General features: G+C 38.5%; 1 protein-coding gene across 11 annotated transcripts in view; it reads left to right on the top strand.

Annotated features, from left to right (window-relative positions):
• The window catches only part of WNK1 (WNK lysine deficient protein kinase 1), a 121,614-nt gene that overhangs the window by 23,551 nt on the left and 83,029 nt on the right, over positions 1–15,034 (top strand). For all 11 annotated transcript variants that reach the window (XM_070756450.1, XM_070756451.1, XM_070756452.1 and 8 more), the window contains exons 2-4: positions 5,474–5,646; positions 11,857–12,077; positions 13,806–13,963. In XM_070756450.1, the coding sequence (XP_070612551.1) occupies positions 5,474–5,646; positions 11,857–12,077; positions 13,806–13,963 (552 nt within the window). The remainder of the gene's footprint in view (positions 1–5,473; positions 5,647–11,856; positions 12,078–13,805; positions 13,964–15,034) is intronic.

Genomic DNA, 15,034 nt, shown 5'->3' on the forward strand with positions numbered 1-15,034 from the left:
ATTCCGGGAGGCAGATCCAACCGCCAATCAGCTGCTCATGCTAAATCAGGTTGTACCGAAGCCGACCAGGCTGTTTGCTCATATCCTATGATATGAGAATCATAAAGCAATAAATCCCTTCCTACCAGTATTTATAAAGGAATATAGTTGTATCATTAAACATCAAGAATATATACCTTTAGAAGAATCATGCAGAACTATCTGGGAGGGCAGCTGATGTTTTACTAATTTGTACTCATTTCCTATTCTGCTCAGCAGAATGGGAACTTGTCTGGCTATAATAGTAGTAATAGCTGCTGTTGTTTTGAACACATACTAATATTTATTTGAGGATAGCAAAACAAACAGGCCAATTGGAACAACATCCCAAACCAAAACATGACTTAGAGACAAAGGGAAAGAATGCTAATAATTATTTCTGTTATTGTCTCCAGTGACAGGAAGTGCCTAGCAAGGTATGTATAGAACCATTTAGGGTTTATTTAATGAGTCTTTGAATCAGAAATGGTGGCTTACTCCTCAATACATACAAGGAAAGGAGCCAAAAAATGTGGCTGTGAATGACAACACAAAAATTTTGGAATGTATCATTAGCTGTGCCTCTTTGTTAGAGAGATTAATGTACATAAATGTGATAAACATGTTAATTATTAAACTACCTTAATATGACTAAAAGTGTTTATTCCTGGAAACTCGAGAAACATTTTGAATAAATTTTCAAAGGTTTATGCTAACTTTCAGTCAGAATCTGCTTTTTTGAAACTTAAAGCCATTACATTTTGTTCTGCCTTTAAAATGTCAAAGTGCAGTGATACCTCGTATTACGAACTTAATTCGTTCCATGATGAGGTTCGTAAGTTCATAAGATGAAACAATGTTTCCCATAGGAATCAATGTAAAAGCAAATAATGCATGCAAACCCATTAGGAAAATCCAAACTTTAAGGCTTAAAAAAAAGTGGCAGGCGGACAAAGTGAAAGCTAACAGAGTGGAGACAGACGCGAGAAATGGAGGTCCTAATGAAGGCTAATGCCACCCCAAATTGCTCCCAAAATCACCCCTCCAGACGCTTCGTACATTTCCCCAAATTGCTCCTAAAATCACCCTCCAAAACCTTCCTATGCCGCCCCAAATCACTCCAAAAATCACCCCTCCAAAAGCTTCCTACATTGCCCCAAATCACTCCAAAAATCACCCCATCAAACGCTTCCTACGCCACCCCAAATAGCTCCCAAAATCACCCCTACAAAACCTTCCTATGTTGCCCCAAATCACTCCAAAAATCACCCCTCCAGCCGCTTCCTATACCACCCCAAATCGCTTCCAAAATCACCCCTTCACCCGCTTCCTATGCCACCCCAAATTGAGGTCCTAATGAAGGCAAATGGAGTGAAGAAAGGCAGCAAGGAGAAACGAGGCATTTTGAAAGGAGAGGCAATTTTGGAAGACTTTGGAAGTGATTTGGGGTGGTGTAGGAAGTTTTTGGAGAGGTGATTTTTGGGAGCGATTTGGGGCGGCGTAGGAAGGTTTTTGGAGGGGTGATTTTGGGAGCGATTTGGGGTGGCATAGGAAGCTTTTGTAAAGTGATTTTGGCAGCGATTTGGGGCGGAGTAGGAAGCTTTTGGACGGGTGATTTTGGCAGCGAGATGGGGCAAAGGAAGCGGTAGGCTAGGGGTGAGTTTGGCAGCGGGATGGGGCGGCTGCAGGGAGCAGAGGAAATGGAGGGCTAGAGGGGAAAGTGGCAGTGAAATGGGGCAGCTCTGGTGTTCCCGCTGCAGGTGCAAGCAAAAGGAGGCGGGGAATCCCAGCGGGGGCGGGAAGAAAATGGAAAATCACGTCACTGGCAGTCACAAGGCAGGGGAATCCCTGAGGCAGTAAGAGACCCCACGGACCCGGGTTTGGTTCGTAAGGTGAAAATGGTTCTTAAGAAGAGGCAAACAAATCTTAAACACCGGGTTCGTATCTCCAAAAGTTCGTATGAAGATGCGTTTGTAAGACGAGGTATCACTGTATATACTTTGGCTCTATTGTTTGTGACATTACTTCAAATACTTGAAAAATGCTATCATAAATCTGCCTTCAATACCTTTGTATTGTACCTTTGTATTCCGTATATGCGCGGAAGCAAAAAACCTCACTGAAACATGGGCGCACCTGAGTCTGCGCATGTGATTTTGCTCCCTGCGCAGGTTTAGTAGCATAATTGTGCTGGACTCTGCTAGCACTCAGAGCCACAGGGGCGATCACACGCCACCGTTCCACCTTAGCAGCCCACCCCTACACCTGAGACATCAGAAGATGCCCTGCGAGGAGACACAGCTGCCAATGTGCAGGAAGGGGGGGATGAGGCCAAGTGATTATTTTGGGGTTCAAAAATAAGGGTCTTATTTTTGAGGGAACATGTTATATTATTACTATTATTCTCACTTTTCATATTACCTACTCCTATAGGACTATCACTAGTTGGTTGTATCATATGACTCTATCTATCTATCTATCTATCTATCTATCTATCTATCTATCTATCTATCTATCTATCTATCTATCTATCTTTATTTATTTATTTATTTATTTATTTATTTATTTATTTATTTATTTATTTATTTATTTATTTATTTATTTATTTATATGCCGCCCTTCTCCTTAGACTCAGGGCGGCTTACAACATGCAGTATTAGCAATAGCACTTTTTAACAGAGCCAGAATTTAAACATGCCTGGGATAAACATACATTCATCCTAAGATAAAATACAGGAAATGGTATAAGGGCAGACTAGATGGACCATGAGGTCTTTTTCTGCCGTCAATCTTCTATGTTTCTATTCCCCCCACAATTCGGGTCTTCGGAAGGATGGAAGGCTGAGTCAACCTTGAGCCAGTGATGAGATTTGAACCGCTGACCTACACATCTACAGTCAGCTTCAGTGGCCTGCAGTACAGTACTCTACCTGCTGCACTACCCTGGCTCTTGTATCTGATTGTATCTAATTGTTTATGATTTATCAGTTTATTGCTTGTATGTATACTGAGAGCTTATTCACTGGAGACAAATTCCTTGTGTGATTCATCAGATTGGCTAATAACGTAACATCTATTCTATTCGCTACCCTGTACTACACACTACACCAGTGATGGCGAACCTTTTTTTCCTCGGGTGCTGAAAGAGTGTGGCCTGCGCTATCGTGCATGCGCAAGTGCCCACACCCATAATTCAATGCCTGGAGAGGATGCAAACAGCTTCCCCCAATCCCCAGAAGCCCTCTGGAGACCAGAAACAGCCTGTTTCCAACTTCTGGTGGGCCCACGAGGCTCCTGTTTTGGCCTCTCCAGGCTCCAAAGGCTTCCCTGGAGCTGGGGGAGGGTAAAACACTCTCCTCCATCCCTGGAGGCTCTCTGGAAGCCAAAAACGCTTTCCCAGAGCCTCTGTATGAGTTAAAAATCAGCTGGCTGGCACACACATGCACATTGGAGCTGAGCTAGTGCAACAGCTCGCGTGCCAGCAGATATAACTCCGCGTGCCACCTGTGGCGCCCATGCCATAGGTTCGCCAACACTGCACTACACATTATGTGCTGTGCTATGCTATGCTATGCTATACTATGCTATTTATGTAGTTTAAGCACTTTAGGTCAATATAGCACAACTAATGTGTACATTTAAACTGTTACTTTCTTTTTCTTATTATAAACTTTAGTTTAGCTCCCTGAATGCAGTCTTTGCTGGTGTCCTTATATATATTAGATTAATTTTATGAAGCAACAGAATCTAGACCCAGGTTTCTATAGTAGTATTTAAGAGGCAAAAATAAATTCCATTTATAATGCGTAGATCACTTTTTGTGGCTTGCTCCATTCACTTTGAGCCATAATACAGTCTGCTTCTTTTCAACTTTTTTATGTTCAACAAATCCATCCACTATGGTTCATAGATATACTAAGCCCAAAATGTAATGAAGTTCCTTTTTTGATATTCTAAAGTTCTGCCTAGAAACGTCAAGATCTTTTAGAAACACATATATTTGCATACGAGTGATCTCTTTTTCTCAGGAAGTGGAAGAGTCAAGGCCAACATTTTCTTACTCGTGCTTTACATATACCAGAGAAGCAAAAGGAAGCTGAACTGAGTATTTGATCTTAGAAGTGATATTTGAATTGTTGATTGCTCAAATTTTGAAAGGTTTACCATCTACTTTAACTTCATTCTCATGTACTGATAACATAGGTATTGTGTTTCCACTACGTCATTTTTGTTCAGATTGTAGGACTGTTTGCCATATGATTCTTTTTATAGAGAGACTACTTTGAAGTAGAAAAAATGCATATGTTTGCATACTAAGAAGTTGCATGTTTATGTCTGCTACATATTGTAATAATTTCCAGTAGAAAAATCATTGCATAAAACATAATTTGGGTTTTCCTTTTCCGTTATTCTCAAACTCATTTCTTCCAAGTGTGCATATACTGTATATTATCCAATGGCTGACATAATCAGTAAAATAAATTACCATCTTAATTATTTACTTAAAATTTTCAACTAACTTTGTTTTTACACATTTCTCTAACTTTGTTTTACACAGTCCTCGGAGAGGGGTGGCATACAAATCTAAAAATTATTAAATTATTAAATTATTTCAATTAACCTATACAATCTTATTTGAGAATAAACCTTAGTGAAATTAAAGGGATTTACTATTAGTACACAACAATAGGTTCATATTCTTAAAGTTCATAAATCTTTTATAAAAAAACATTTCAATAAAGGCTAATTACTATACTGTTAGTTATAGCACACGGGGATCTGGTATTTGTTTTATGTAATTTATTAAACTTATATACTGCCCTTTTTGCCTGGAAGTGCCTCTGTACTGTTTTCAGTGTATTTCCATACTTACAATTATTAGTTTATTTTTAATTAAGTCTTAGAGAGATAAATACTGGTAATAGATTGAGAATGAGGACATTAATTTATATAAGAATACAGAACAGTATTTAGAGATTCTTCATATATTTATTTAAAATGGATCCTTTTTTATTCAGGAACACTAAATTGTGTACTTTGGATTTTCTGATAAGAGGTTGTAATAAAATTAGAAAGAAATTACCAAACTTTTTTAAATAGATTTTTTTAAAAGTTCTACATAAAAAGAATGTCTAGAGCACTTTGCTTTTTAGGAGCAAAGGAAACAAATGTTTCAACATTTATTCATCTCCTACCATTTTATGATGTATTCTTCCTCTTACATAATACTTGAAATAGCCAAACCAACTATTGTTGGCAGTTTGTGCAGGAAATTGCAGATGAAGGTAATCAATAGTTTACACAAAGAATTGAGAGACTGTTAGCAAGAATAGCTTTTCATGTCTTGTAACCTGTAATCTTGATCCTTAAATATTTTACGTTTGAGGCCAGCTTTTTCTTTAATATTCATTTGGGGCTCTTTATAATACATTTTTGCTGATTTTTTTTCTTTTAGGATCGGAAGCTGTCCAAATCAGAAAGACAACGGTTTAAGGAAGAAGCTGAAATGTTGAAAGGGCTTCAGCATCCTAATATTGTTAGATTCTATGATTCCTGGGAATCTACGGTCAAGGGAAAGAAATGTATTGTTCTGGTTACAGAACTTATGACATCTGGCACATTGAAAACGTAAGTATAAGCTAGTGAAGCACAACCTGAATTATCAAAAAGAAAAGAAAAGTAATTTTCATTTTGGGCAAAAACCTCCTTAAATATGGTGTGGAGTATTTTTCTTTGCTGTTTATGAAGAGGAGGTCAAAATGTTCCTGTTTGGCTTCAAAATTATTATCATTCTGAGGCTATTGCTGTTTTGTGAGCGGAAATATTAAGAGTTTTTTAGAATTTCATTTTGCAAGCCACATCTTGACCATACTATAGCAAATGCCCGAAATTCCAGGCCAAATGAGTAGCAAGGGAGTCCCCTAGTGGTCAGTAAAGCATTGGCAAATATTCATAGTATTTCAATAACATATACAGTGATCCCTCGATTTTCGCGATCTCGTTCTTCGCGAAACGCTATATCGCGATTTTTCCCACACGATGACGTCACTCTCTTCCTTCCTTTCTCATCTTTCTTTCTCTCTCTCTTTCTCTATCTTGCTTCTTCCTCTCTCACACTTTCTTCCTCCCTCTCTCATCTCTTTCTTTCCTTCTCTCTTTCTCTATCTCTCCCCCTCTTGCTCTCGAGCGGCGGGCGGGTGGGCGAGCGGGGGCATCAGCGAGGAAGACCCAGTGAAGGTTCCTTCCGCCGCCCAGCAGCTGATCTGCTCGGCAGCGCAGCGAGGAGCCGAATCGGGGTTTCCCCTTTGCGTGGGCGGCGGGGAAACCCCGATCTTCGTCTGCTCGCTGCTGCTGCGCTGCCGAGCAGATCAGCTGCTGGGCGTCCGCAGCAGCAGCGAGCAGACGAAGATCGGGGTTTCCCCGCCGCCCACGCAAAGGGGAAACCCCGATCTTCGTCTGCTCGCTGCTGCTGCGCTGCCGAGCAGATCAGCTGCTGGGCGGCCGAAGGAACCTTCCCTGGGTCTTCCCCGCCGCCCACGCAAACTCCACCATCTGCGCATGCGCGGCCATGAAAAAAAGGGCGCGCATGCGCAGATGGTGTTTTTGCTTCCGCAACCCTACATCGCGAAAAATCGATTATCGCGAGGGGTCTTGGAACGGAACCCTCGCGATAATCGAGGGATCACTGTAGTGTTAAAATATGCTTATATAGTAAAATCAGATCTTTCTAATTCTAAGTAGTTCAGTTTAACTATTTAAAACTAGAATTTCTTAATTGGAGGCACATTTTTGAGGTGTATGCATACTTTGCGGCTCCGAATATAGATAATTCAAGAATAGATGTGCCTGAAGACAGTACTTTAAAAAAATGTTTTCAAGGACTGCAAGAAGTTCATATAATATGTGATATTATATGATGGGCAGGGCTAAATATTTTGACTAGTTTGGGGAAGGCACAGGGAGTTAAATGTTGAGCATTGAAAAATGCTAAATCGTGCATCATTCATTTTACCTCTTAATTTTGATATTTACATTCTCTGGGGTCCACAGTTGGGCCACATTTAAACTGATAGATTACATCTCTGCTAAATATTGGAAAAGAATTAATGAGAATTTCAGAGAGTACTGAGAATACTCTGAATATTCAAATTAAGAATAATCTTAATGGTTTTTTTTTAAGTTATATTTACAGGATGCGTTCCAAAAGTAATGCAATTATTATTTTTTAAGTAACTTATTGAACAGATTTGCACAGACACTTAAAATTCTTCAAAGTACTGTCCTTGGGCCTCTGCACATTTTTTCCAGCGACTCTGCCATGACCGGTACGCCCCCTGGAAGGCGTCTTCGGGGACCTCTCACAAGGTCTTCGTCACGGCTGATTGGATCTCCTCTATGGACGAAAAACGCGCCTTGCTACAACGTGCTACGAGTCCACGAATGGAACCCATAGAAGAGATCCAATCAACCGTGATGAAGCCCTTACAAGAGGTCCCCAAAGACACTTTCCAGGGCACGTACCGATAATGGCAGAGTCACTGGAAAAATGTGTAGAGGCCCAAGGACAGTACTTTGAAGAATTTTAAGTGTTTGTGCAAATCTGTTCAATAAATTACTTTTTTAAAAATTGCATCACTTTTGGAATGCACCCTGCATATTCTCCCTCCAGGGTCTTCTATGAAGATCTTAAATGTTAGAAATTTTAGAAGGGTTATAGCTGGTATTTCAATCAAATACATTAGAAAATATTCTTAGCTAGTAAATGTCTGTGTTTAAGAATGGATCAGTGATGGACAATGTGGTGAGTCAACAAGTGATTTTATTGGTACCTGCCTGGCTTTCTATCGTTACCCTCCCTTTTTAAATTTTAGGCAGATTATTTTAATTAAAAGGCAAAATAAGCAAGTTGCAATATGCCTGAAAAATTACAAAGGGAGTATACTTTAGAAAATATATTACTTTTCAAAGCAAAACTGGTTTTATCTTAATTTTTCATCATAGAAATGTTAAGAAATCTTGAGTACGTACACTGAATATAATTCCTAGTTTGTTTTATTTAAGTATGAATAATTATATCTCACCTTAATCAATACCTAGGGAACAGCCAGATCTTCAGAACCTTATGAAAGTCTAATAAGGTTGGGGTCCTCAGGATCTCTGGAGGAATGTTGTTGGGGTTTTTTTTACATGCCTGGCAAAGCCAAGGAATAGACTTGACTCCAGGGACCAACAAGATTACATTTTTTTGGTGATGGGACATAGAATACAGTCCCTTTGCTAAACCTGATGGGTTGGGCAGAGACAGTGGGGACTGGTGATCCAGCAAAGATCCTGTCTCCATGCCATGTGGGGCTTTATAAGTGGTTTTAAAGCCACAGATATATTTACTGCTTTTAGCATGGAGGAAAAAACACTCTTTAAAACGGCTGAAGTGCTTCTTTGAACCTACAAGACCACAGAATAATTATGTGCATTTTGTGACTCTGTGTCTTGGAAGATCACAACCATTTTAAACCCTTAATGTGCTCAATGTTTTCACCATCTCCTACCCAGGGGTGATATTCACTTACCTTTCCTACTTGTTTGCAAATATGAGCGAGCGCATACATGCGACCACCTGTGCATGTGCTTTGCTCCCGTATGAGGCTTCAAAACATGCAGAAATAGAACAGTATAGCGCAGGTTGCCATTACCGGTTTCTCTGAATCGGCTGAATATCACTTCTGCTCCTACCCATTGGAGAGTCCTGAATGTATAACAAATGCAATTTTGTTTATGTTTATAGGTAAGTATTTATACAATTATTTTAAGTTTAAGGCTACCAGATTTCTTAACGATTCTACATTAACAATTTACAATTTAAAAAAGAAATGGAACTAATAGAGAAGAAATTTACAACCATTCCACAGGCAACACACTAACAGCAAAAAGAAAGGGACAAGCATCTTATCCCAAGGCCTGTGAGAAAACCACATTTTTAATGATTTGATGAAAGTTAGGATGGGAGCTCGATGAATTTTTGTGATAGAATTCCTGAGGACAGGAGCAAATTTTCTGGGTCTTGTTTAATTGACAGGCACCAGGGTGCAACCCCACCAGACAGGTTGGAATAATTGGTGATAAGAGTCCTACAGTTAGCCAGGCCCTTTGCAATAATGAGCTTTATAGGTGATAACCAGACCTTGAATTGTACATAAAACCCACATCTTCCTGTGCAATTTATTTATTTCTGGTGTCTTACACATTTAGAATCCCTTAACCATGCTTATTCTGATTTTAAATCTCATTTCTGTCCTTTCAGGAGTGTGTGTGTGTGTGTGTGTGTGTGTGTGTAAAATTGTGTAAAAGTGTGTATCTTCCTTTTAGTGAATATTGAGCTGAATCAGGAATTAAATAATTGTTAACTTTTGCTGTATTTACTGATCAGCTACTGATTCTTTTTTCTTTCTTTTATTCTAAACATGTTTGAGGAAGCTCTCTTTGTTCTCTTTACCATTATTCACTAATTTTTGGCTTATTGTGAGAGGAAATCCATCATTATGTGGTTATTTTCCCCTGTTTTTCCTGCTACTTCCAATTCCTTGTTGTGGAGCTAGTGTATTTGTCCTGGAAAATTCTGGCTGGATGACCTCTACATTTTATTGTGGGTGGGGTGGGGTGTGTTCTGTCACTTACAGTTCATTGGGATTTTTGCAGCACAGTTATAGTACTACACCACAGATATAGTAATACTATTTATTGAGTAACATCAACTCAAGAATTACTGATCTTATGATCTTATGGTATTGTTCTTAATCTTTCAAAGAAAACGCTAAAGGAGAATAATTGTAGTTCAGGATTGAAATGAGGGGTCCTTGGTGCTCTCTGAGCTTGCTTGTTTTCTTGCAATTGTTTCATTACCCAAACTAGGTAATATCATCAAAGAAAACCCTGTCAGCAAGACAAGACAAGAATTTGCTGAAAGGCTCATGCTTGGCAGAATTCACCTTCAATGGATTCCAGTGGGCCTTTTTTATTATTATTACCTTTAAGCCTCTGAAAGTTCAGGAGTTTGATTTTGGACAATTTCATTTTCCTCCTGATTGGGTAATCAGTACCTGAAATATAATAGTGCTGATTTTATTCCTTCTATACTTTTCTATTATTCCTAGTTGTCCTCGGTAATATTATCAAGTTGAATTCCCTAGATTTTTCCTTCAATGATTTCAACTGATACACAATTCAACAAATCTTACATTCTGCAAGACCCAACATAAGAAGTTGTACTAAATTTTTGCCAATTTTTCTCCCATACTTAACTCTTCAAAACAATTGCCAATTCCAGTTTTGTAAAAGTTTGAGCCCCACAGTTACCCTGCTAGAACTGATGACTTTACTCTATTGTATTTTTCCCAGTAAGCCAGCATCTTGTAAACAGAGCATACAAAGATAATTATAATTATAAGTATTATTTTTGCTACAAACCAAATTGCTAAAAATGAAAAAAATACATATTTAAGTGAGAAGCTGTATTACTATGAGGGCATACTCTGTGATTGAAAAACTAATGGCTTTTTTTTTTAGAAAAACAAATATTTTAGTTTTATTTATATATAATGGCCCCAAATAGTACCATATTTTTCAGAATATAAGATGTACTTTAGTTTTGAAGGAAGAAAACAAGGGGGGGGATTCAGTCTCTGCCTCCCAGCAATTTGCCTCCCAATAAACAACAGACAATACAAATGATATACATTGTTGTGTATTTCTGTGCATAGAAATAGCAAAGAATTGGAGAAATGTACATGATGGCAGTATATTAATGCCAGAAAGTTTTCTTTAATGTAGTCACACCAATTCCTCCCAGTTATTTAAATAGATCTATTCCAAACATGATTAAGTCAGGGTTTAACTCAGCTGCCTTATCTTAATACTAAAATAGGACACTGTTACATTTCAGACTACAGTATACTTGTACAGATGCTGTTAAGATTGATGTGGCTTTCTGGAAGTATAGATTATCTGTTATTTAAAAGAAGATAAAAAGCACTGGGCCTCTTCAGATCAAGCATGTATTTTAAAAAGCCTCTTCATTGTGTTAAGTTGTCTAGAACAATAATAAAGCAGTCTTTTAAAAAATAAGTCTAATAATTTGAACATTCTGTAGACATTTATAGTTATTTACTTACCTCCTTGCAGAAAACAACAAACAGCAAGTTTCAGCACAGCCTAATTAGCAAATTTTATTAGAAAATAAAATTCTGCCTCTACCTCCCAGCAATTTTAGATTCACTTTCAATTTTAGCACAAGCAGCAAATAGTTTCAGGCTGCAGGGATTGTCGTATTGTTGCCTGCCTGCTGCCTAATTCAGCTAATGGTTGAGAGGCCGATGATCAGTAGCTTGTGCTAATCAGACTCTGTGCTGTTTGCTGCAAGGAGGCAAATTGCTGGAAGACAGAAGCCAAAGGGGGGAGGTGACTGGACGGGGCTATACTTGGTGCTTAAGATACACCAAAGTTTTCACCCACTTTTTTGGGAGGGGCGGGATGTGTCTTATACTCCAAAAATATGGTATATAGTAATTTAAAATATTTTATCTCAAAACCCCAATGTAATTATATATGGGGGAAGTAATTTTTGTAATCCCTGTTGCTTTGAATTACCTAGCACCTTTTTTTAACCTTCAGAAAAAAAGTACAGTATTTGAGTATGTCTCATCTTTGGCCAGTGTCCCCTAATGGTCAGTTCATTGAACATGACTGTTTTTTAATACCCTATTTGTTAAATATTTATAATGTTATTGTGTAAACATGAGTTTCAAGATGAAGCTTACTTATATTTGGGTTGTTCTCTCCTAGATATTTAAAAAGATTTAAAGTGATGAAAATCAAAGTGCTGCGAAGCTGGTGTCGGCAAATACTCAAAGGTTTACAGTTCTTGCACACACGCACTCCTCCCATTATCCATCGTGATTTGAAGTGTGACAACATCTTCATCACCGGCCCCACAGGATCAGTCAAGATAGGAGATCTGGGCTTGGCAACTTTAAAACGAGCTTCTTTTGCCAAAAGTGTGATAGGTAAGTTCCAGTTCCATTTTAGAAGATCTCATTTGAAACTGTAATAAAATAAAATAAAATAAGCTTGCTTCTGAGCTTTTTCCATATCTCAGCTGTAAAGTCTCTGATATAATAGACCTTGTATATTATGCATCTTTGGTATTTGGATATATTGCTGGAAGAGTGCTGATACCATAGATTGTTACAATTAGCAGAACACTCTTGCTAAAACCATAATATATGCACTCTAGTTAAATATCTGTTGCAAATGGGAAACAATGGGAAACAAAATGGTGACACAAAACATACTTTTAAAAAAAGCAATCTTACCATCTAACCTTCAGTTCCTGGGTTTTGCGTTTACTTTGGATTTGCCAGATATTTTATTGCCATAGAACTGGTTTTAACGGCTCTGTTCTGCTATTTTCTGTGTGAAGGAAGCAGGCTAACAAGGGAGAAGATTGTCCTTTTTAGTCTGCACTTGTGTGTTTTTAAGAATGCAGTTCTTGTTTTAGATCTGCAGATATCTTGTCCTTGTCACAATGAAACATTTCCTGCTTTCCAGCCAGTCTAAAAACATTAAACATTAATGGTAAAAAAATATATGTGGAAATGACCAGTTTCCTGAACACAACATTACCCTTTCCATGTGTTGTGTTCAACTTTCAATTGGAAAATTACCATATTCTCAGTTTTTGTTAACAGTTGCGTTAGTATGCAGACTTTCAATTAAGACTTAGATACTAATTACTGGAACCATGGGAGGGTGGATAGGGATTTAAAAGGTTGTCTGTGAATTTGCATAAAACCTGGTTTGCCTGCAGGAAATAATTCTTTTCTTATTGTAAATATTTCTCGCTTTAAAATATCTCTGATTACATAGTATAGTTTTCTACCACATGAGAAACTGCATTCATTTCATACCTCAGAGATAAAGCATCTGCTGCAAACTGTTTTTTTTTAAATCAAGATGTTAATCACCCACTCTGTGTCTATAACTCAATCTCTTTATATTTCTGAGTATTTTTGCCTATAGGATTTCCCTCACTATTTCCTGTATCTGTAGTAGGCCTATTAAATGTACTGCAGGTGAAATGGTAAGTATGTGAAAAGGGCTCTGGTGAGTGGCCTTTGCAGAAATTTTTTTAAAAAATCCATTTTTAAGAAGGCTTTATTCGTAGACAGGTTTTTCATTGCAAGGCTTTGTTTAAAAGTGACACTATTAAAACCTAAATAAATGGAGCACTACAGGTCAGAGACTAGCTGTGGACGCTAATCAGCATTAATTCTTTACAGCAGAGAGCAGGCAGGTATGCTGGAGCGAGCATTGCACCTCCTTTCTCAATGGGAGGGAAGGTAAGTGTGGCTAACACATATTTGGTTTTCAGCCTAACTAGTCTCTTACTTTTATTTTTCTCCATTTATTTTCACCCTAGGATTCAGCAATCAAGTTTATCAATTGCTACCAAAACTTCTTATTTTATTCCTAATTCAATCTGAATTGTAATATTGATATAAATGGTAAAATAAACATTTACCATTCTTCACTTCTTGCAAAGACCTTGCAATGGAAGACCTATGGGATTCATTGACGAAAAAGAATGACTGAGGGTATCCTCCCTTTTCTTTTTGCCTCCACTTCTTCTTTTCTCACAGGTCTCCCCATCTGCTCCGTTCAGCGGTGAGTAACGGCAGCAGCCTCTGCTCGCTTTGAGACAATTAGAGTCTGAATCGTTCTTTTAATTTAAGGTACCCCAGAGTTCATGGCACCCGAGATGTATGAGGAGAAATACGATGAGTCCGTTGATGTATATGCTTTTGGGATGTGTATGCTTGAGATGGCTACATCTGAATACCCTTATTCTGAATGTCAAAATGCTGCACAGATCTACCGTCGAGTGACCAGTGTAAGTTTTCTGTATATATTTCTCTAACAGTAAGTCCATCACCTGTCACAGATAAGCAAGAACTGTAATCTTTGGGAGTGGATAGATAACTTTCAAGAGGCATAACAAGCAGGAAGAGGGAGATTATGATTCCGCTATATAGAATGCTGGTGAGACCACATTTGGAATACCGTGTTCAGTTCTGGAGACCTCACCTACAAAAAGATATTGACAAAATTGAACGGGTCCAAAGACGGGCTACAAGAATGGTGGAAGGTCTTAAGCATAAAACGTATCAGGAAAGACTTAATGAACTCAATCTGTATAGTCTGGAGGACAGAAGGAAAAGGGGGGACATGATCAAAACATTTAAATATATTAAAGGGTTAAATAAGGTCCAGGAGGGAAGTGTTTTTAATAGGAAAGTGAACACAAGAACAAGGGGACACAATCTGAAGTTAGTTGGGGGAAAGATCAAAAGCAACATGAGAAAATATTATTTTACTGAAAGAGTAGTAGATCCTTGGAACAAACTTCCAGCAGACGTGGTAGATAAATCCACAGTAACTGAATTTAAACATGCCTGGGATAAACATATATCCATCCTAAGATAAAATACAGGAAATAGTATAAGGGCAGACTAGATGGACCATGAGGTCTTTTTCTGCCATCAGAATTCTATGTTTTTTTATTTCTAAGAGTCTAAGCTGGAAGGAAAGAAGAGTTTTCACATGCGTATGAAAGGGCTGGCTTTGGTTACCTCCCACTTTGGCTAGTGTGATATGCTACACCTGGGCAGTTCTTGAAGGCTACTTGGAAGTGGCAACAGGTCCTGAATGGAGCAATTTAGAGAGCCATGGGTGAATCAGATTCCCCCCCCCCCCAATATAATAACCTCTACCTCAGTCGTGGGTTCTAAAACCTGTTGCTACTGGTTTGCATGTGTGCTTGAGCATGCACAAGACTTCTACACATGCACAGAATCATCTCGAGTGGGTGGGTGGAGCCTTTGGCTACCCCTGCTACTGGTTCACAGAATTGGGCCGAACTGGGAGCTACCTACTAATGCTCTATCCTGAGAGGTTGCATTGG

The sequence above is a fragment of the Erythrolamprus reginae genome, chromosome 6, assembly GCF_031021105.1.
Source record: "Erythrolamprus reginae isolate rEryReg1 chromosome 6, rEryReg1.hap1, whole genome shotgun sequence".
Classification (NCBI taxonomy): domain Eukaryota; kingdom Metazoa; phylum Chordata; class Lepidosauria; order Squamata; family Dipsadidae; genus Erythrolamprus; species Erythrolamprus reginae.